A 23,125-nucleotide genomic window follows, 5' to 3' on the forward strand; every position below is an offset into this window, starting at 1 on the left:
ACATGTAATAGATGTGGGAGCTTATTACATAAATCAGTTATTAATCCATTCGTGAGCTGACATTTTTCAAATGGAAAAAAGTTCATTTTTCCATTAAATATGGAATTTGTCTTCCAAATTTTTCCAAGTCTAAGAGAAAGAATTGACCCTTTTTGCTATTTAACTTTCATTTAAATTTAATTTCACTTTGGTGGTTGTGTCTTACAGTAAGTATATGTTATACCGTCTCGCAATAGGATAAAGGGTCTTTGTTTTTAAACACAGAAAGCAAATGACTAAAATATTGTTTTTTTTCAGTTTATTAGAAGAATCCTGTTTACACAATGTCAGTTTTCATTGATATGATTATATAACAAAGATGAGAATTTTAAATATATAGCATTGGGATTCTAATCTGAGTGAAAGCTTTTGTGTTAACATGCAATTAATGTCTTTCTTTTTCAAATAAGCCACAAATAAAGAGATTTACACAGAACTAGAAACTACTCCTATTTTTATTTGCATTTTTCCTTACAGTCATTCAATCTTAAATCACTTCATTCTTAAGGAAATGCTGCTCTTAACTTCTTAGTATAACCACTTGAGAACTCTCATTCATGTCAGTGATATCTACAATTATTTGTGTGTGTGTTTGTGTGTGTGTGTGTATGTGTGTGTGTTTACCATTTAGAGATGTTCACACTTTAAAATAAGCCACTACTCCAAGAAAAAGTAATATAGTTGTATTTTATATTCCATACCTTAGAGACATTTAAATTGTTTGATATTCTCCTAGAATCTTCAAGGTACAGTTGGCTATTTTTTACTCTTAAGAAAATACTGAAAATCTATAATATAAAATAATAATAGCATTTAAATTATAATAAAGTTATGTTTTTCTTTTCAGAAAAAATTATTGAAATATCTAGGAAAATTTAAAAATAGGTGGGAGTAAGACATCACTCTGGGTTTAACTTTCAGCATACTAAGTATAATAGTTGCTTAAAATTCTGTATAACCAAGCATATAGATATAATCTGAGAGCAAGTATTTTGTGATTTGAAACTATAAATAAAATATTTACCATTTTACAAGAATTTAATATGATTCAAAATCTAGTAAAATCCAACTCCCAAATCATTCTCTGCCCTTTTGGGGAGTGTGAGTTTTATCTATAAAATAAAGTATGCACTTTACTAACCTAATCTGAATAGACAATGTTTACATATTTACATAGTATATTATCTGCATAAAAGCTGGAGTTAGATGAATCAATTTCAGTTATTTTTATAAAAAGTAGGCAATTTGTGCTTTCTTTTGATGGCTAGTTGAACAATACAATGTAATTGAAGCCAAGAAATTTGTACTATTTATAGACATTTTTCAGGATCACCTGCTTTGCATTGATTATTTCAAGAAATAGTCATAAAGTTTTTATTTTTAAGAGGGCCTTTGAAGGTGTGGCAGATGTTAGCTTTACTAATAATACTGGGAAGCATAGCAGGCTCAACCTTATGAAAATGTTTAGCACATGAAAAATAATGGTGTACTTTTCTATTAAACTAAGTTATTTTCAATTGTCAATAAACTATAATGGAAACCTAAAGTCTATAAATATCTGCTTCTAAACAACTAAGCTTTATGAATTTGTATGTATGTGTGTTCGTGTATATTTGTGGAGGTAATATATATATATAAAGACATGCTGAAAATGTTACATATTGTAGTTTTAGTGTCATTAACTTAATGTGGTCATGAACACATAGACACACAGTTTCCCAGTGTTAGATGCAGGGTTATGGAATTTTGCTTCCAACTTCCTTTGGATTTATGTACTGCATTTACTCTCAACTATGAATACATGATAGTTGTAATATTCCTAACAAAAGAGAAATAATCTCTGCTATGCATGATATGATGCTCACCTAATGCAATTTAAAATTGAAAGAATTCAGAAATTTATTTAATTTTTTAAATATTGAAAGATTAAAACTGTGCCATAAGTAATAAAGGAGTATGTGTTGATAACAACACAAGATTACAATCATTCTCCATGTTACATTAATTTCTGCTAAGTGAAAAAGCACTTGTAATACTATGAGCCGAAATAACCTTGAACATTCATTATGGAAGACCAAAGGCATTGTCATAACAAGGGAATGATAACTTGAATTTAAACCTATTTAAAGAGCTAACAAATATTTATTCAGACCCCGAAGTTGATAAATTGAATTTCATTTTTAATAAGTACAACAATTATTGTGATAGTTACTTTTAGTTACTCATTCTTTCAAAATATTCCTATCAAAGAGAAAGTTCATTCTAAGTCTGCAATAATTTTATTCTTGGTTGATGACTAGTTGGCTGTCCCCCTTAAGTTGTAACCTATTCACACTTTATGAAGGTGATGCAAATTTTATTATTTGTTTTCTCTGAACCCTAATAATCAGCTTTAACATGTAAAATTAAGCATTGTTTTGTTATAAGGTTATTCTCCACTGATGAAGAGGATGATAAGTATTGAATTAGCAAAAATTTAAGATAGTAAAATAATTAAAATAATTTATGGGTCAGCTTTTGAACCCCACTTTCTCTGTTTCTCCCAAACAAAAATAAGATGGGCCTGTAAAAATTCCACTTGTTCAAAGAATCTTAAGGGTATTGGTTCAGTTCAAGAGGAATAAGGAATAATCCAGCACATAGGTTTCCCCTCTAGAAGTAAAATAAACAGTGATGGCTTCTGGAACTTGCAAAAGTACTCTGACCAATGTGCACTGAGATCTTCTTCCAAAAATTACTGATCTTTAGTTCCCAGTCTGTGAAATCATCCCTGCATTCTAAAACTGATTTTTTTATCTAATGAAGATGAAAACTTTCCCTGGATTAATCTTTCAACTAATTATCTAAAGAGAATTTCATTTGTAGTTAGGAAAATCCATTAAAAATGAATGAGAGTACTGGTAACTTTCTTTAGATGTAAACTAATTTGATGGAGCATTAAAAATTCACCCTTGACCTTGGAAAGTAAAAGTTAGATTTTGAAACTGACAGAAGAGACTATCCCACACTAACACTGAAGAAGAATTGATAGCATTCTACAAAGTAATATGAAATACACAGTTCAATTATCGTCATTTACGTAGCATCTTGCCTAAAGTTTAATAAAGGCTAAACATTTTTCCAGTCTTCAAGCTAATATCTGAGATTACCTTTTAGATAGAACTCCTCAGCCAATTCGCAAAAGAAGAAAACTATGCAAACATTGTATTAAACAAATGACACTTTCGAAGAAGATGGAATCCAGGTTGCGCTGTGGCTACATAGGAAAACGCACTTCTTTCGTTGTAAAGTATTTTTTAAACAATTTTATAATGACACAGGCAGCTGACGGCTTTGAAGAGTTGCCCTGAAAACTTTCGGTTTCTGTGATTGCTACAATGTACTCCCATACAGCAACTTTAGGCTCCGAGTCAAGGATTCCCATTTGTGTGACTGCTCAAGTTACCCACAGAGATAAACTCTGGTCCTCACCTTGCCTATTTCCTTCAGGCCCGAAGGCAGCCAAACCTAAGGACTTGCGGTTTGCTTCCCAATGCTCGTCCAAATATTACCCAACTAAGAGAGGATTTTATTTTTCATTTTTGAAACTCATAGTCTCTTTATATTAGCACCACATGAGTACCCACTACTGTGATGAATCACTTTCCTCTAAGACTCTGAGCATCTATTTATTTACAATCCTCTGATAAAGTCCTTAAAAATTTCTAAGTTCCTAAATTTCCTTCTCTTTTTTTCCCCAAAGAGAAGGAAAATCTTATCATTTGGAATAGGGTGCTATTTAAAGATCTCTGAAATCATAATGAAAAAAACTAAAATTTTTTTCTCATGTGCAGTGCCAAGTTCCACTGCAAGTTCCAAATATTGTGCAATAATTTGGAAATTCACTTAACGATGGGAAAAATCGAGCCACTCAAAGCAGGGAATTTGCAAGCGAAAAGTCAAGGAGCGGCACCCGCACGCACGCACGCGAGACCGACGCTGAATCCACCCCTACCAAAGCATGGGTGGATCGTCATGCCTAGCAATCGATTTCACATACTGTCACTTGCCCTTTCTTCACAACCTCTGGTAAACTAGTTTGGAATGTTGGAGAGCTTAGAGTTGCTGGCTGTATACGAATTACCCTTAGGGAAACACGAGTCGCCAAATAACAGGACCAAAGTTGCACCGCCGAATTTGGCCACGGGGAGCCAGAGAGGGCAAAGCATTTCTCATCTTCCCTGTCGCCTCACCTTAGTGCAAGACTCTTCCCTGGCATCTCTGCGCCCCGCTTCCACCTCGGAGCGCACTTTTTTCAAGGGTGCTCCGTGCGTCCTTACCTGAGCTGTCGCTTTTCCTCTTGCTGCCACTTCTCTTCTCTGCCTCGGCAGGTGATAGCGCTTGGCGGCCGTACTCCCCAGGTGCGCACGCGGCTGCGGTCGGAGTGCTGGAGCCCAAGCTGGACGAGTTGGAACACAATACCGGCGGGCTGCTCCCCAGCTCCGGGGGCCCTCCCGAGTCCGGCTGGAGGCAGAGACTGTGCCGAGCCGCACTCGGTGGGGAGGACATCTGCGGGAGGTGCCAGTTGGTTTGCAGAGCCTGGTGTTGCTGCTGCTGGTGGTGGTGGTGGTGGTGATGGTGGTGATGGTGGTGTCCCCTGTGATGCTGGCTGGCAAACATGCCCTCCTCGTTGGGATAGCCCGCGATTATGCAAGACGAGGAAGAAGTAGAAAGTTCGGGGTAGGACATATGGTCAGATCTTCCATGGAGGGCGAGAGAGGACTGGGAGAACGGGTGCAAGCCTTGCGCTGCGGCGTGGGGGCTGCGCAGGCAGCCAAAGAGCGGGTGTTCCATAGCATGCAAGTCTCGGGTTCCAAGCAGAAGACTTCACGACGGTTCCAAACGCCACCACCCTCTGTCACTTTTCACTGAAACTCGTGTGACTTTCCCACCCTCCCAAGGTAATAACCGCGTGCGTTTTTGCAGAGCTCAGATAATCCCGGTCGTGAGCCCTAGCGGCCAGTCTCTTTACATATAAACACTCGGACCTGGAGGAGCTTCCCTCCAAGCTACTCGGATGTCAAGAGTGGGAGAGATTGAAGCCAAAAGAAGGTGGTCCCAGAGAACTGCTTTCAGGGGGAAATGGCTCTGAGAGGTTATAAATAGAGTGTAATGTGAGCTGGGGGCTGGCTTAGGAGCCCAGCGCTGACCACATGCAAACTCCCTCCAAAACTCGCGCTCAGTCTGCGCCACCCCGCGCTCTCAGTTCCACTTCCCACAGCTGGCTGGACAGAAGTGGCACGTCCGCGCCCGCCCGACCCTGTCAGCCATCAGCCCTGCCAGCCGTGCGCCGGGCGCCTGCATCCCGCCGGGCTGGCCACTGCAGACCCCGCAGGCCCAGGCGCAGCAACTCAAGTCAGCCCCAAGCTCGCACCCAGTTGCCCACACACTCGCTTTTCTTGGGAAATAAGATTTGTCTGTGCCATTTGGAAGCTGTCACCTGCAGAAAAGCTAGGAGAGCATCTTAACCTTGAGCACAGAATAGGATTAAAGGGAAAAAAAATCAGAACTAGTTTGGCGCACGCTGCGAGTTTTTCTTACTTCGCGTTTCCCTACTCCCTACGCGCAGTGGCTCGCCTAGCTTTTCACTGCGGATGTCTGTGAGTGGGTGGATTGTTAGAGAATTAGGACCCCAGGTCGGAGGTTGAAGGACTGTGCACCAACAGACAACAGAGGGGTCCTTCTCCTTGCGGAAAAGAGAGGGACCTGGTGGGGTGAGTGGAAGGTAAGCGTGAGGTGGAGTGGTTGCTGATGCCTGACGCCCTTGGCATCCCTCTCATTCAAAGCTAAGTGGCGTCCCCCTTCCTCCTGTTTCCGACCCTCCCCCCTGCCTCATTTCCTAGTCCCGCTCCATTTCCTAATGATTGGTCCAAGTTTTCTTGGGTCAGGAATATTCTTTCCCTGTCACATGAGATTTGTAGGATGCAAGGGTATTTCTACCCTCATCCTTCACGAGGTAACTCAAGAGGTCCCCTTAATTTCTCTCCAGATGTCCACCCTCACTTTCACTCAACAATCAGCTAGTCACACCCCTTCTAACCGTCACTGTTGCATTTACTGAGCAATATTATGCTTCAACATCCCCCAAACTTCACTGAGCTTGGCCGCTTAGGGTCTCCGTGGTCACAAAGTGCATCCCTGGATAGAAGTTAGGAAAACTTGCCATAATGAATTTGTGGAGTAAGGGCTGGGCATTGATTCAGCCACTTGCTCGGGTGGCAACACTCTCTGCTGGGGGTTGAGTCCTTTATATGCAACAAGCACGCAACTGGCTATGGAACGTCAGCAAAGTCAGGGACACTTCGCATCAGGAGTATATCTGAAGTCACCAATCCTGTCCGGGCCCCAAATATGCCACCACCAGTGTCACCCTCTTATTTTCATTGCCTCAGGTGTCCAGAGGATGGTGGCCAGGTCTTTGAAGTCGCTAATGGGATTAATGGGTACAGAAAAGTGGGCTAGACATCTGGTTTGAATTAGGAAAAAGTATTGATTAATCTTGGGAGGGTGTTGCTAAGGCAGGACATTTTCCTTTGCCATGCTCTCCGACTTCAGTCTTAAGTGGCTTCGAAATAAGCCTTCACATCCAAGTGTAAGATCGAACAGTTTTCCACTTCTTAGAGATGGAGTGGAGAGAGGGTTGATCAGGAATTCGGAGATTTGTAAGCGCTGCTTTCTTTAACGGAAATTGAGCCCTATTTTGAGGGAAATTAGTTTTGCAGACTTCGAAAAAAAAAAAAAACTAAACTAAACTAAAACTTTTGTTCACCAGCTGCTCAACTTTTCATTCTGTTTCTGAGCTGGAACCTGCTGCAAGTCGTTGACGGTAAGACTTTCTTTGCCGAAATTTCGGGAATCAAATACTATTTTAGGTTTTGAAAGGGGGTCTTGGGGTATTTCTCAGGTTGCACGTTTGTAAGGGTTTTTAGCACAGGTAGGATGGCATCCAGGATTTAGATCTTGAGTATTTGTTCCTGTCACTCCCCACGCGGGTTGGCTTCTTAAGAATTTTTTTTTTAAGGAGGGGGTTTATTCCTCCAATATCGTCGGAATATTTTCGATTTTTCATTGTGTTTATGGTTTCAATATGTTCTCTGATATTAAAAGTTGAAGTACAAAGAACAACACTAAATTTCCCTAACTCTTGTAGTTCCTCTGTGGATTCTGAGTGAAAGCACGAGGATTTTATTCAAACTTAAATTTAGGCAACCACCTCAATAAACATAACCAGAAATGTTTGCATGGTATAGTGCTTTCATCTAGAGGTTTCCTACAGTGTCAGACAAGACTGACTAAGAATACACTTCACGGGCGGATACCAACAAAACATTCATAAAGGACCTATAGTTTGCATGACGTGTGTTTAGAGGAAGCTAAGCAATTGCTAAGTGTTTGAATTTAACCAGGGCATTGCAGGTAATTAGCAAGAAGGGAACACAAAGTTTTCCTATTGAGGGGCTTGCACTTGAACCTGCCCAGTGACTGCACTGGCTTTTTCCTCATCCACTGCGTCAGATGTTTATAACATGTCCAGGAATGTCTCTCCAACCTGCCTTGATCAGTCATCGTCTAAAATGTGAGGCCAGAAATCTGGAAAGGAAAAATGAAGAAAAAAAAAAAAGACTGGAAAAGAAAGCAATCATACAATTAAAGCAAAAGTAGCAAGAAACGTGTTTAATTGAAGACACAAAGTATTTAATATTGGTAAAAATTGTGAAATCCAGATTTCTAGTAGCACAATAGGAGCAAAATGTTATTTGGAAGGGAAAAAAGTGATTCAAAGAACAAAGGAGCAAAAGAAATATTGCTTTCTAGAATCAAATATGATTTTTAAATTTTCTTTGAATTTCAATTACCTATTAATTGTTCCATACGCTTTCAAAGAGTCTCATTTCTTAAATAGTTGGAATAAATACAACGTTTATCTGTATTTTTAGGCCATGATGTTTAATGTGAAAACAATATAAAAATTTTCCTAGTATTTCCTATCATAGCTACATTCAGTGTTTGTATCTATAAAAGCCAATGGCAAAAGATGTTTCTTCAGTAATTATATTAGGATGAACGTTAAAAATTATAATATTTATAAAATTTCCATATAATTGTCATTTAAACTACATATTATATAGTATTTATCCTCTATCTATAATATATTTCAGTTTTCCAGGAAAAAAAAAAAACAGCTACACCAGTGTCAATATATCATGCAAAGTTTTAATGTCAATCACATTATAGTCATTGATTATATGAGATTGTAAACCACTTAGCTCTTGTAGAATACATAATCAAAATTATTTTAATTTAAACAATGTCCAGGCCCTTTAAACTTGATAAGTATGTATACCTTTTGCTCCCTCAACTTACAGGTAAAAACAGAGGTGTTTTACTAATTAGAATATTTTATTTTAAAGGAGAGTGATTAAGCACTGTACAATTTAATATTTAAATTATAATTATTATTGTACATTAATTGTACAAATACTGGGCTTCATTATGACATTTTCATTTATGTATAGAATGTACTTTAATCATATTAAGATCCATGATGATTCTTTCAAAAGTTGCCATTTGTTTCTTGAGATATGATGAGAATTAAAATTAAATATGATAAAACTCTTCTTCATATTTTACCTAATATATATAGATTTGTCTTAGTAACATTATCATAACATTTAAATTTAAGTATGGACAATTACATTGAACTGGAATTTGTCTCTGAAACTTTTATTGAATATAGAAATATTATTTCTACTATATATACCCAAGATATTAATCAATGGGTTATTTTGAAAAGAAAAAATTTAAAAAATTATTTAAATATGCTAAATGTTCAGTGGTAATTTATGGGATTTATGATGTACTCCATTTTATACCCTAAGAAATCATCCTTTTCCAGGCATTATAAATTATAAAATTGAAGGAACAAATCTCTTTTGGAACACATGTTATATAGTGACTTCTATGTGCCTTTATAGATTTTTATAAATGTTACTAGTTTTACATAACAGTAATTGGTGCTTCCATGCTAAAATTTATTATGTTTCTACTTATATTAGAAGAAATGAATACTTAAGCTTTGCTTCTGCAGTGTCGAGCATTCCACATTCAGATTTATGATGTCTTGCAAAAATTTGTAGTTTTCTTCAATTCCAAGTAACTTCTAGTAAATGCACTATAGTAATCACTAAGTTTAAATCTGCCTAATGCAAAGAGACAAAGCAAAATGTATGAAAATTAAAACAACAATGTGAAACATAAGCCTTAATTACAAAATAATTAAAGCATTTAATTAGAAATTGGAAATATATTTGATCATCCATGATTCCAGTCACCCGCACATATATTAATATATTTTATGAAATTCATTTTTTTCTTTTTTCTTTCTTTTTTGTAGTGAGTGTTAAAAGTGGGAAGGCATTGTCTACCTCTCAGATTTCAAAAATGTCTAACTAGACTCTCTTTTGTCTACCTATTCTAAATCTAGACTTACTGAACAGATAATTTATAATGATTCAGATGGGAAGCAATTACATTCAATTCCAACATTTTCCTCTATGTTCACCTTGGATGTTCTTTTTATTGACAAATTTAGACATTTAAAAAATATTATAGTTAAAAACTGTCTTCTTTCCATACCTAAATGGTAGATGTACAGAGACATTAACAAAAGATCTATACCAAAGTGTGAGACATTGAATCATATATTCCTCACTATTAAACTCATAACCATTAAATTTCTATGCACAGTTTAAGGGAATTAAACTATTTATTTCTTCCATGTCATAAAAAGCAGTGCTTTTAAATTGGTTGAATTTTGAATGAGTTGATACATTTCAGAAAATAAAACTTTGATTGAAACTGAAGATAGTACATCTACATAAAACATTAGTCTTATGGTTTGAGTTTTCCAACTTGAAGAATTTAGCATGGCTAATGTATTTTTAGCCCTATGATAAGCTATTCTTTTGTGTTTTTATTTTTCATACTTCATCAATTTGTACAATGTTTTATAGTAACTTTTTCCATTTTGAGTTTGGGTTTGTAATTTGAATCACAAAATTCTCTGGTTTAGCTGTATTGGTATAGTTCCCCTAAAATATTTAATTAACCATTCTAATTTTGCATGCTTCAGATTCAGCAAATAAACACCACCTTCCTTCAATGTCAATATTTTTGTGTGTCAGAATAAAACAGAAAGGTTGTGCATTTGTGTCCCAAACCAAATGGAAAGTTAAGACCAAATACATGATCTCTTATGAAAATTTTCTAAGAGTTTCATATTAGTACTTTGATTCAGCTTAGATTTTTAAAATGACTTTCAGAAAAAATACAGAGTGTTTCATACAGGGAAAGACCATATCGAAATGAATCAAAATAAGAAGGAAAATGGTTAAATGACATCTGTTTGCTTATGTCTCAGTTGACCTATGAAATAAGAAAGATTGCAGGAGATCAGAATAGACCAAACAAAAATGAGAAGAAAGAGTTATTTAGGTGAAAAGGCAGGGAGTAAGATAAGCTTAAAGATACTGAAAGTAATTTTGTATTTATTAGTAAAAATATGTAAGACATGATAATGGTAAAAACAGAAACTGTGGGTACATATCTTATTTTAGCTAGAACTAAAAAGCAATTAGAAAAGTTTATACTTAACCCTATGGAATATATATTTTTAAGAGAAGTAATGATGATGAAATATAGCTCTTCTGAGAAACAATTTCAAACTATCATGTGTGCATAACAACAAACTTGGATAAAGATGTGGTTGTGGTAGATGTGTGAAAGCTTCTGAATGTCTGAAGTTCTGAATGTTCACTGTCTTTTCATATTACAAATTTGTAACCTGAAACTCATTGTAATCAAATGCTTTTTCCTGCATTTACTTTATATTTTTTCTGCTAAGTTGGAATAACTGTACATAAAAAAGCAAAGCTGGTTTCTAAGAGCATACATGTCTAAGGAGGAACAAAAAAGTGTTGGGATATCCTAGAACACTTGAAAATATAGGTAAGAGAGACTAGAACCCAACTCTAGACAGAATTCAGCAGAAACACCAGCTCTGACCTGAAGGCCCAGGAAAAGGCAATTCCTTAGACCAACAGTTAGCAGTCATTTTTACCAACAAGTAATAGTACCTACAATCAAAATTAAGTTTTCTCTATGCTACATAAGAGTACATACATACTACTGAAAACTCCTTAGCACTTGGAGATGTAAGGGAAAACTTCCCCTACAAGATATTTATTTTGCTGGATTTATCCTTCCCCTATAATCTTTAAATTCTCCTTTAATCTCCACCTTGAGGGTTTTTGCCTTTATACAGCTTCTATTTCCAATTCTTAATAGCATAACTAACTAAAGAATAGGAAAACTAAGCAGTGACTGAATAAACAAGAAAAATCTTGTAATATTTTGTGAGAAATATAATAAAATTTACTACCAAAGTTGAAAGTATAACGGGAAACCTGGCAGTTCTTTTCTTTTATTTCAGCAGCATTTCTGCAAATAACTTATTGAAGATGTTAACTACGCTGATTACAGTGAGGTCAATGTTTCCATGAAGACATACTCAAGGTCAAATTAAATAAACATGACCCTCAAACAAATATAACACTTGTACTTACTGCAAATATCTTTAAGACTATTTCCCTATTGTGATAAATATAGAAAAAGAAAAATAGAACAGTTGTAGCATTCCAGTATAATAGCTTCTCTTTTCACTCATAGTTATCATCTATCTGCTGTGATACCTGTCAAATTATGAGATGCTTCAACTCCTACAGATTTTGTTCTGAGTTACCTCTTGTATCCTAGATCATACAGTTATTGATGTGATTTTATTAGAGTCAAAAGCTGAGTACCTCTGGATTTTTAAGGTCAGATCTTTGGAAGTATGTGGGATACAGTGATCTGATAGACCCTGCCATGTCAGATGGCCAGACATAGTATTCTTACAAATCCAAAGACAGGTACTTAACTACAAAACTCTGCAAAGACCTCCACTATTTCATGTGTGGTGTTTAGAAAAAATATAAGGAAGCACACAGAAGTTTGTAAATGTTATCCACTGTATGCCTTAAGTTGTTGAGTCGGCTATTGGTGTGCCTCTATCCATAATAGTATTATAGACTTCCCAATTCATACACAGTTCTGTTATGTAAATACCATTTTAAATAAGAATTTTTAAATCACTATTATCCAACATGTGTGTGCCAAATATAGCATAGAATAGCTAAAACAAAAAAGTATACCAGAATTCCAATGATAAAAATTTGCTAAATCCCAGTTTTGGGTTACCAATAACAATGTTAGTCTGTCTCCACACAGCATTTTTTCATAACTCAATGAATTGTGAGTAATCAAGCCTCTCTTCTATCATCCTCTCCGCTAGGATGAAATTAATCAGCAAGCAGAGTGTTCCCACTTGTTCCTCCCTAATATTCACTATCCTCATCCTTCTCTCCATCACTGATGTCATTACTTTGTTTTGGAACCTCATTCTTCTTGCTTGAATTTCACAGGAGTCCTGTGGAACTCTGTTTGCTGAGAGCATTGTTCCATCTCCAGAGGCAAGATGGAAAGTTGGCTGTGTCATTTTCTAATTCTGCAGGCAAATTTATTTAACTCAAAAGAATTCTATCAGAAAAAAACTAGATTGTGTTGTGAGTGCCCCTATCACAATGCCTAATATAAACTCAGCAAATGTTGAATAAATTTGGATTAATCAAGCACTTGAAATGTGGCTATTCCAAATAGTTACTTTAATATTAAAATGAACACCAGAGCCCAAGACTTCATGTGAAACTAACAAAGTTTTATATCAATTACATATTAGAAGGGCCATGGATGGATACATTGGGCTAAGTAAAATGTATTTCTTTTTGCATTTTTTAGTATAGCTTCTAGAAAATTTAAAATTACAAATGTAGCTGACATTATAGTTTTCTTAGGTGGTTCTGAGTTAGAGGATGTCATTTACTTTTTTATTATAAATTTTTATTAGAATATTTTCATTGGACAGAGGCGTATTTGAAGTGACTATTCCAATCAGACTTATATTGTACATTATTTACATTTCCCCCATCATCTCTCCCCCTCAGCCTCCTCCCCACCTCACCCATAGCAATTGCGAGAGGATTTTTAGTCCTGTTTCATATATGTATATGAAGTTCATCAACCATATACCATCATCTTAATCTCCTTCCTTCACCCTCCCACTAGAACTCCCCCTCCCCACACACACTGTGCCTATTTTACAGTCCTGGTTTTCATTATTAATATTTAAGCTGATATTCAAAGAGGTGTCTCAATGTATGCCCACTGTGGGTATACTTTACTTTGAGCTGTTTAATCCCTTCAATTGCTTGCCCTTACCCCTTTACCTCCCACCCATCCCCATTTTTCAACAGTTTTCTATACACATCCTTGCATCCTCTACCTTCACATCTTATGTTATGCAGTATTACTGATGCTCTACCATTCTCTTTTCCTTTCCCTCTTTCCCCAAGTCCCACAAAGTAATGCCACTATTACAAACATGTTTACTTCTGAGTTTGTATATGATCATACTTGTTTTTTGTGTATATGTTTATCTTTGGATCTATCTTCCACCTATGAGCGAAAATATGCTGGCGGCTTTTGTGTTTCTGATACTGGCTAACTTCACTCACTTTCTTTTCTTAACCATCTATTCCATGCTTTCCAAATAGGTACCGAATTGCATACAGATCTGTCAAAATGATGTAGGACCTGAAATCTTTCTGTAAATTGATCCTCTTGACCCTGTGGTTTGGAGCTTCACAATATGGCATCACACCTGGAAACCTCCAGAGCAAGATCTCAAGGAAACATGGGAAATTCCTGGAGCAGCAAAACATCCTACTTGAAGACATTCAGTTATTCCTGTGTGTATCAGGAGCATCTTTGTTAATTAACTGTTGATATGCTTGAAATAAGCTGTTTGGGAAAGGCCTTTGTGAAGAACAGCCAGGTGTATCATTCAGGATGCACTGGACAACACTATCACAAAGAGTTAACCTTGACATCTTCTTGCCTTAGCAAATATCCAGCTCCTATTCCTACAAATTCTGGTGCAAGATGGTTGGCTCTCCAGGCAGCAACTGATCTCATGAATTTGTCATCTCAGCATGTTCTCCAAGATGCCACAGCAGAGGAATAAAGGGATAGATGGTCACATATCTGCTCTTACATAGTGTGGTGCCGAGGTGAGAAGTGCCATTTCTGTTCACAGTTCTTAGTCCTGAACGAAGTCATGCATGCCTGCATAAGGACTGGAAAATTCTGTGGAGCACATGCTACCTGCTGAGCAACAAATGTCTCTGTTATGTCAGGCTTTGATAAACTTTAAATTTGCTCCTAATAGACCTACTTCACACCACTAAAGTGTATTTTTTTTCAGTCTGCCTGGCATGTCTTGGATGGACTAACTATCCAAGAAACATATTCAACAGAGTATTTAGAGCTTCGGGCTTCACCTTCTCTTTAGACTTTAGCAGCTCAGTAGCTGCTCTATCACATCAGTAACATGTAACTTTGGTTACAACTGCACACGTATATAAACTGATATGATGCTTGCCCTAGTTTCAGCTTTGGGGGGGTTATTTGTTTATTTTGGTTTTTGTTTTGTAATGTTTGCTTTGTTTTCTGTTCCAGAGCAGAGGTGCATTCTTAATTTTCATTGGAATTAGAATAGTGGTGTACCCATGCAATGACAGTAATTCAAATTTTTTATAAGTTTTTTGTGTCTAGGTTCTCTCACCTCTAAAATAAAGATGCTTATTGCTATTATATCAATTAGTGATTATTTATATAATTTATATATAGTTCACCTAGCGATTCAAATGATTTACTGTGTATCTATGTTAGAAAGTGTTGTTGGTAAGAAGAATTTTATTATGATCTTTAAGCCTATATTTTGTATGAAAATGAGCCATTTTCTGTCTAAAAAAAGGCTCTGTAAACATTTTTTGAAGTGCTTACTTATATCTAACTACTCTGTCCAGTTTTTCCCCTATCAACACTCATACCTTGAGAAATCTTTTCTAGCACAAAGATGCTTGTTGAATGAATAAAGTATGCATTAAAGATAAATGTAACTTTAGTTACCTCAATATTTTAATATAATAGCCATTTGCTTAGTTCGCACATATTTCACTTGACTTTTCTACCTTCAAAAAAAGATTAAAACAAAAAACCTTAGTGTATAAAATTTAGATTTTCAGATGACTGACAGAAATATTTCATGTGCCCAAAAAAACTCCAAGGAAGAAGTTGTACACCATTGCTCACTTATAGTACTTCATAGAGATGGTTGATGGTTTTGGGGGTTTTTGGCTCAATGATAATGAATACAGTGTTAACAACAGAGTTTTAGTATAATCATATCTAAGGGGCTAAACCTACCTGCAATCTAGTGTCATATTCAACTCTGTTCATTCCACATGTTAAATGTACTAAATGAAATAAATCACAGATTTTAAGATTCAGCATCCACTTACATAACATGCATGGTTCACATAGTGAGTACGTAAGTTGAACTAAAAAATAACCTAATTGTACTTCTTAATACTGATTAAAATATATATTATTTTATGGTTGAATTGCTTCCTAGGTCTAGAATGAGCTTGTGATGATTTATAGTAAAACATGATGAAATAAAATAAAATAAAAATATGAAAACCTTCTAAAGCAGCGACTTTCAAACCTTAATTATCAGAAGACCTGTCTTCTTTTTTCTTCAGGAGAAACTCATTATAGAACCCAAATGTGTTGTGTAGACAGTGAGAGCCACTGCCTTTATGATGATAAATGGAACATGATACCCAGTTCCTGTTAACTGGACCCAGGTGCCACCTGCTCCAGGTATTGCCCTCTTGCACCTCCCACAGACTCAGCATGGTGTAGAAACAGTCAGACTTTGGATCTCCACCTAAAGTCACTAATCTGTCCAGTGTATGCAGTCCACTCAGTGAAACGGCTCTTCAAATGCTGAAGCTGTGTTTTCTTGGTCCTGTTTACATGATAGGCCCATTCTTGGGGCAGATATTTCAACATTATTTTCCTTCTGTCTTCAAATTCATTATTTCCTTCAGATTTTCTAAGTTTTGTTTAACATGCAAAATTAGATTTCCAGAAATTATGAATGTAGAAATACTTTTAGTGAAGACAATTTCAATATGATACACTTGTATTTATCAAGACTCAAAATTTAAAGAAAAGAACAGCACATGGTAAAGGTCTCTATAAGGTTTTTATTTAGCATATATTAAATATACAAATAACAGGTTTCATTATGATATTTCTATACATGTTTATAATGTACTTTGATCATATTCATTGCCCTCCTTATCTCTCCCTCCTCATAGTGGAGTAAGTATTTGTAAGTATTCCCCCTTCTACTTTCATGTCTTTTAAAGAAATCTAAATTCTGCATATGAGAGAAAACATGCAACATTTCTCTTTCTGAGCCTGTCTTGTTTCCCTTAAAATCATGATATCCAGTTTCATCCATTTTCCTACGAAAAAAATAATTTCTTTCTTCTTTATGTCTGCCTAATACTCCATGTAGATATATACCACATTTTCTTTAACTATTCACCTGTTGATGGGCAGATTCCAATAACTTGGCTATTGTGAGTAGCACCATGATAAATATTGGTATTCAGGCATCTGTATTGTAAGCTGACTTTGATTCCTTTGGGTATATAGCCAGGTGTGGTATAGCTGGATCCTATGGAAATTCTACTTTTAATTTTTTAGGAACCTCTGTACTGATTTCCATAGTAGCTAGACTAATTTACATATAACCACCAATAAAGGTTTTTCTTCCTCTTTCCTGCATTCTTATCAGTTTTTTTTTTTTTAAGATAGCCATTCTGACTGGGGTAAGGTAGAATCTCAAAGGAATTTTGATTTGCATTTTCCTGAAGGTGAAAGATGTTAAACATTTATTCTTGTATTTATTGGCCATTTACAGTGTTTGTTTTGAGAACTGTCTGTTCAATTCTTTTTCCCATTCATTAATTGGATTACTTGTTCTTTTGGTATTTATTTTTTTTAGTTGTTTACATATTCTGGATATTAATCACCTGTCAGATGACTATCTGGAAAGAATTTTCTTCCATCTCTTTAAACCTTATTTAGCAAAATACTGTTTCATAGAATATACATACACGATTCCTTAAGAATTCAATACTAGAAAAGCATTTCATAATAAAAGATAAAGGATATGAATGACAATATTATCTAAAAGGAAATATATATAATAAGAAATATAAAACAATGCAAACTTCATCACAAAAAATTCAAATTAAAGAAGATAACATTTTCCACTTAAAAGTAGGTCATGATGACAAGGTTTTAGGAAAATGAAAATTCTCATGTACAACTGATAAGAGTGTAACAAGAACAGATTCCTGGGGGAAATTAGTAATTGGTAAAGCATTAACTTTAATCCAGTAATTCCAGATAAATTAAAATATTCAGAAGAAAAGATCAGATATGTCAAAAGATTTATGAATAGTTATGTTTGTAAAGTGATATTTATTTTATTAAAATGTAGCAAGCAATAAAAATTTGTTAAATAAATTATGGTAAAATGTTATAATAGATACCAGCACAACTATTAAATCATGATAGATGTAGGAGCTGGAGCTGAAACTCAGTGGTGTAGTGCTTGCCTGGCAAGTGCAAGGTCCTGGGTTTGATTCCTGTACACATAATCCTAAGAAAAATACAGTTACAAGCATATGAAAAAGTTAACCCAAATACACTTATACATGTTTTATATATATATATATATGTATATATATATAATATAGTATATAGTCATATATAGTATATATGTATATAGTCATGAGCAGATATTATGTCTACATTCTGTAACATATATAAATGTGTAAACAGATTTACACAATATGACAATGAGACAATGATTTCAGTTTATTGTTGTCATCTGTGGTTCTGGTTAGTGGAATTAGGGACTATTTGTATTATATCCTAAAATGTTTCAAGATTTTTTAATTTTTAAAATGAGTACATATACTTTATTATCAAGAAAATGAAATTTTACCTCCAAATTAAAAGATGTCCTATGAAGTAGGAAAAAAACCTTCCTGATTTGAGGATACTTTCCAGGTTGATTAGATCCATTATGTATCAACACAATCATCACACATCACACAATTATTGATTGACTAGCAGCTGTATTAAATGTATTGATTATCTTTGCTGAATCTTTGTCTAAGAAGCCCTTGTTCCTGTTTCGAAATAACATTGGTGACTCTGCACTATATTCCTGTCTATTTCCAGTTTGGAATTAACCTGCACCAACTAACATGAAAGATCCAATTGTCTGCCTGTGCAGTCAGGTGAAGCATATGGAGTGAATTATTCCTAAGACTGAAAGCTTGCCCCGGCTGCTTGGTATTGTCTGGAGTACAAACCAAGGTGTTGTCTTGGACAAATATAGTTCTTTGTGGTTTGAATTATGGTAAATTTGAAACCAATTCTTCTCCCATGTGTGAAAGTGGAGATTGGGTGAGGGATATTTTCCTCCATTTTTACAACGGCCAGGTTTAATCTTTAGTGGGGGGGTCAGAACAGTAGAAGGTGTTTTTATATTAAGTTATGACAAGGAAAAGTTCAGAGTATCACATGACACCTTCTATTGTCTAAGCCACTCTAGTGTTAAACCAAAAGTTTGCAGAGTTTCAGGGTCTTGAGATTTTCACACAAAACCTCAAACAAAACTCATAGTGTCACCTCTTCTTCCAAGTTGATGTTATTGTACAAAATACATTATAGTTAACTAACAATGCAAATATAAGCACATTCAAATTTCTAGTATATAAAACCAAAGAAACACTGTTTCCTTATTTAAGACTGAAATATAATGCATAAAAGTACAATTTAATACCGGTTTGTAGTAAAGAAATTTCTCTCTCTCTTTCTTCTCTCTCTTTCTTCTCTCTCTTTCTTCTCTCTCTCTCTCTCTCTCTCTCTCTCTCTCTCTCTCTCTCTCTCTCTCTCTCTCTCTCATAGTATTGTATTGTTATCTACTTGCTTCATGTGTATAAATCTTATCTGCCTAAAAATCTGGTAAGTTTCTTCATGGAAGACATCTGAACATACTCTTAAAATATTACCTTTAACTGAGCACTTCATTGAAATTTCTATTCAGATTTTACCAGGTGTTATTTTACTAGAATTATCTGATGACTAACAATGTTTAGCCAAGATAAATTAGTGCTTAGCAACTAAATTTAACTTAAAAACCTGAAAAATTTTAGTAATTAATTGTATACAAACTAAGCTGATAGCTCATGCCTGTAATCCTAGCTACTCAGCATTAGAATTTCAAGCCATCGGAATTGGTGAACAATTTCAAGTAGAGAAGAGATATTGCAGAAGATAATATTTGAGTGAAGACCCAAAGAAGAATGACTTAAAGTACTAAGTAAGAACACTCCATCAGAAGCAGTAGAGGACCCAGAATTCAGCAAGAAAGGAAGAAAAAGATGCAGTGTTTGTCAGAACATTAAATATGAGCAGGAAAATATATGCAGTTATCTGGAGGAGAGGCAAAGATAGTTTTTGCTATTTTTTCTAAAAAAATGGTCTTTAAGAAATTTAAGTTGAAGGGAAGAAACTCATTTTATGTTGCTATCAGTTCATCCAGACTCAATGTTTATTGACTGAATAAATGAGAAGTGATTAGGAAAAGCAGAAATTATGGGAATAAGAATATTTTTGGAAACCAGAAAGGTGAGTCTAAGTGAAGCAACTAGACAATGATATAAGAGTTAGAGATATTTTTTTATGATTCATGAATGGAGAGAGAACTTTAAAAATGCACAAATCATATCACTTCTATATATTGGGATGGAGATGTGGGTTTTTCAATAATTATCACTTTGACATAAAAAGTAATGGTATGTTGCTTAGAAGTCTTTGTTTCTGCTTGCATGTATAGTTCTTCTGTCCTTAACCTTTGAAGGATGCTTGGATTTGATATGCTATATTTTCCTTATGTATCTGCAATGAAGTGTAGAATAAATAATATAAACAACAATAACTATTATAAATAATAAATAAGTATAATATAAATAATTACCAATTTATAATATACAATAGAGTAAAATATATACATTAAGATTATGACCAACACAAATTTTATAATAAAAGTCAACTACATAACTCATTAGGAACTCAAGATATAGTTAAGTATAAAATTTTTAATAATGTACCAGACTAAACTGCTTTCTAGTCATAAATACCATGAAAGATTAAATCTTTTACACAATTTTGAAACTTGCTGTGTCAACCTTACGTCATACTTTACTATATTTCTGAGAATGCATTGATCTGGAGTTGACCAATGACTTCCATCAAGAAATTCTCATATTTTTTCCCAAAATTGTCCTAAAGGAAAGGTACATAAATCTTTGAATTAGATTGTTTCATGAGGGTTACTCTGTCAATTACTTTATTTTGAATTGCAAATCACTATTCAGAAAGATATGTTCATGTGAAATAACCTTAAATTTTAGTGTTTATAGAAGTTGTTATATAAAAGGGTAAAAAGTGAAAAAAAATTTAATATATATTTTTAATTTTTTCCAGTAAATGACCTCATAATTGTCTGATTTTTTTAGGATAACGTAAAGAAGCCTATTTTTTTTGTGGGACTGGGGTTTTGGGCTGGCTCTCTACCACTTGAGCCACACCCCCAAAACTTTTTGCTCTGGTTATTTTAGGAGTTGAAGTCTTGCAAAATCTTTGCCTGGTCTGACCTCCAATCACATCCTCCCAATCTCAACCTCCCAAGTAGCTAGGATTACAGAAATGAGACACCAACACTGAGACTAAAGAATTCTTTTAAAGATTATTTAAATATAGAAAATGATTAAATTGTGAGATCAAACATATACATGTATATATATATGTGTGTGTATACGTATATACTTTTAGGAAAAATAAAATAATCTTCATATTTATTTATTTATTTATTTATTTTTGGTGCACTGTCCCTGGAGGTACTGAAATACCATGTCGATGCGTGGAGTGGATGGAGCAATCTCCTATTCCATCTCCTAGTCCCAAAAATCCATTTAATATATTGTTCTCAGATAGAGGATGTATCAGATATTAAACTGATAAGAACAGATACTATACTTGATCTTAGCCAAAAGGCTGAGAAGCGATCTTTCCATATTTATTAACTGAAAAAAGAATTGAAGTAAGCTTTCTCTCATATGTGGAAGATGGATCCAAAACTTAAGCATACACACAAAATCAAATATGATCAAATACAGATTTACATGTAGAACATTTAGTAATAGTGGAACTACTATGGAAATTGGGGGGAGGAGGGAAAAGAAAAAAGAATGGTAAAGAGTCAAAAATATCATAATACATTACATCTGTGCAGGTAGAGGACACAATGATATGTACTAGAACTATTGAGTAGTTGTGGGGGAGAGAAGGGGTAAGGGACAGTAACAGAGGGGGTCAAACTGACCAAAGTAAAGCATATTCATAGCTGGGATACATGGAGAATCCCCTTGAACACTGACTTTGGAAGTAGCAATGAAAGACAGGACTGAAAAATAGGCACAATATGTGGAGTATTTGTGGGGAAAGGTGGAAGATGGAGATGAAGGTGAGGGAATATTGTTGATGGGCTTCATATATATATAGGAAATAGAACAATGAAACCTCTTATATATGCTTTAAGTGAGAGGGACATGGGTGGCAGAGAGGAAGGGCAATCTAACCGATGTACAATGCAAGCCTACTTAGAATTGCCATAACAAATCCCCCTTGTACAATAAATATACATCAATAAAAATGGGAAAAAATCTTTTTGCTAGAAAAAAAATTGAAGTAAATAAATTTGTGAGATAAGTATGCACAATTTTTTAAAGTCCTGTCTCTCAAATAGTTAAAAGAAGTTGAGGATTACACACTCTTAAGACGTGGAAGACTCCATCCATGACTGTAATAGGAACTGTAGATGAATGCACTAGTGTGGATGATGCCTATGACAAATCACCACAATCTAAGAAAGAGCAAACAATAGGAATTTATTCTCTCTCCATTCTGCAGGCCAGAAGTCAGTAAGTGAGGTATTGGAGGACCACACTCCCTCGAAAGGCCCTGGGAAGGAATTCTTTGTCACCTCTCCACAGCTGCTGGTGGTTGCCAGCAGTCCTGGGTATTCTTTGGCTATTGCTGCTTCACTCCTGAAACCTCATTCAAGTGTTTTATTTCTTCTTCACTCTAGTTTGACAAGTACACTTGTAAATATCACATTGATGAATGAAGTCAGATTTTGATTTCAGGGGCACACGAACCTTCCAGGGACACCATTCAACCCAAGAGTGAGTGAAAGTATTACATAAATGTAGACAGTAGAAAAAACAATTCTCAATAATATGTTATTTTGCATAGTAATTTCTAAGCAAGTTTTTGAAAACTCATAATTAAATAGTATAAGTAGTCATGGCTATTTATCTACCTCCTCTAAAGTTAATAAATTCCAAATTGCCAAAACATTCCTTTTGTATCTTCCTGTTGAAAGAAAGTGGCCTTATATTTAGGTACAAAAGTAGGTGAATCAAATGATGTCTTACAGATTACCTGACCCTTTGGTAATGTTTATTTGTGACCTAGAATACATACATACACACATACATACGTACATACATATATATATATATATATATATATATATATATATATATATGTATGTATATTATACAATGCAAAGCTATGGAAACTAATACATGAGAAGGAAAATCAATATTCCATCAATGAAGCCTACTATTTATACTTTACTTAATGAAAATTTCTATGAAAAGAGAATTTCTATCTAAATGGAAATCACATGAGAAGTTGAAATCCTTGGAACGGAGGTCACTAAAAGATCTGAACAATATCTTTCATCCTTTGAAATAAAATTCTTACTGTAATACATGATAGAAGAACATTCTCAACCAGTACTCACACATATTAAGTAAATAGA

General features: G+C 34.8%; 1 protein-coding gene, 1 long non-coding RNA gene and 1 other non-coding gene across 3 annotated transcripts in view; 1 reads left to right on the plus strand and 2 right to left on the minus strand.

Moving 5' to 3' along the window:
• The window catches only part of Meox2 (mesenchyme homeobox 2), a 62,479-nt gene extending 57,607 nt beyond the window's left edge, over positions 1 to 4,872 (minus strand). Inside the window, exon 1 of the mRNA XM_020152710.2 lies at positions 4,359 to 4,872. Within this exon, the coding sequence (XP_020008299.1) occupies positions 4,359 to 4,872 (514 nt within the window). The remainder of the gene's footprint in view (positions 1 to 4,358) is intronic.
• Positions 4,852 to 15,726, plus strand: LOC141420695 (uncharacterized). The gene is made up of 3 exons (XR_012445223.1): positions 4,852 to 4,979; positions 6,851 to 6,904; positions 13,788 to 15,726. It is a non-coding gene; the product is annotated as an uncharacterized lncRNA (long non-coding RNA).
• A 5,386-nt stretch (positions 15,727 to 21,112) lies between these two features.
• Positions 21,113 to 21,303, minus strand: LOC141420938 (U2 spliceosomal RNA). The gene has a single exon (XR_012445661.1). It is a non-coding gene; the product is annotated as a U2 spliceosomal RNA (small nuclear RNA).
• Between the last annotated feature and the right edge of the window lie 1,822 nt (positions 21,304 to 23,125).

Source organism: Castor canadensis, chromosome 2 (genome assembly GCF_047511655.1).
Source record: "Castor canadensis chromosome 2, mCasCan1.hap1v2, whole genome shotgun sequence".
Classification (NCBI taxonomy): Eukaryota; Metazoa; Chordata; class Mammalia; order Rodentia; family Castoridae; genus Castor; species Castor canadensis.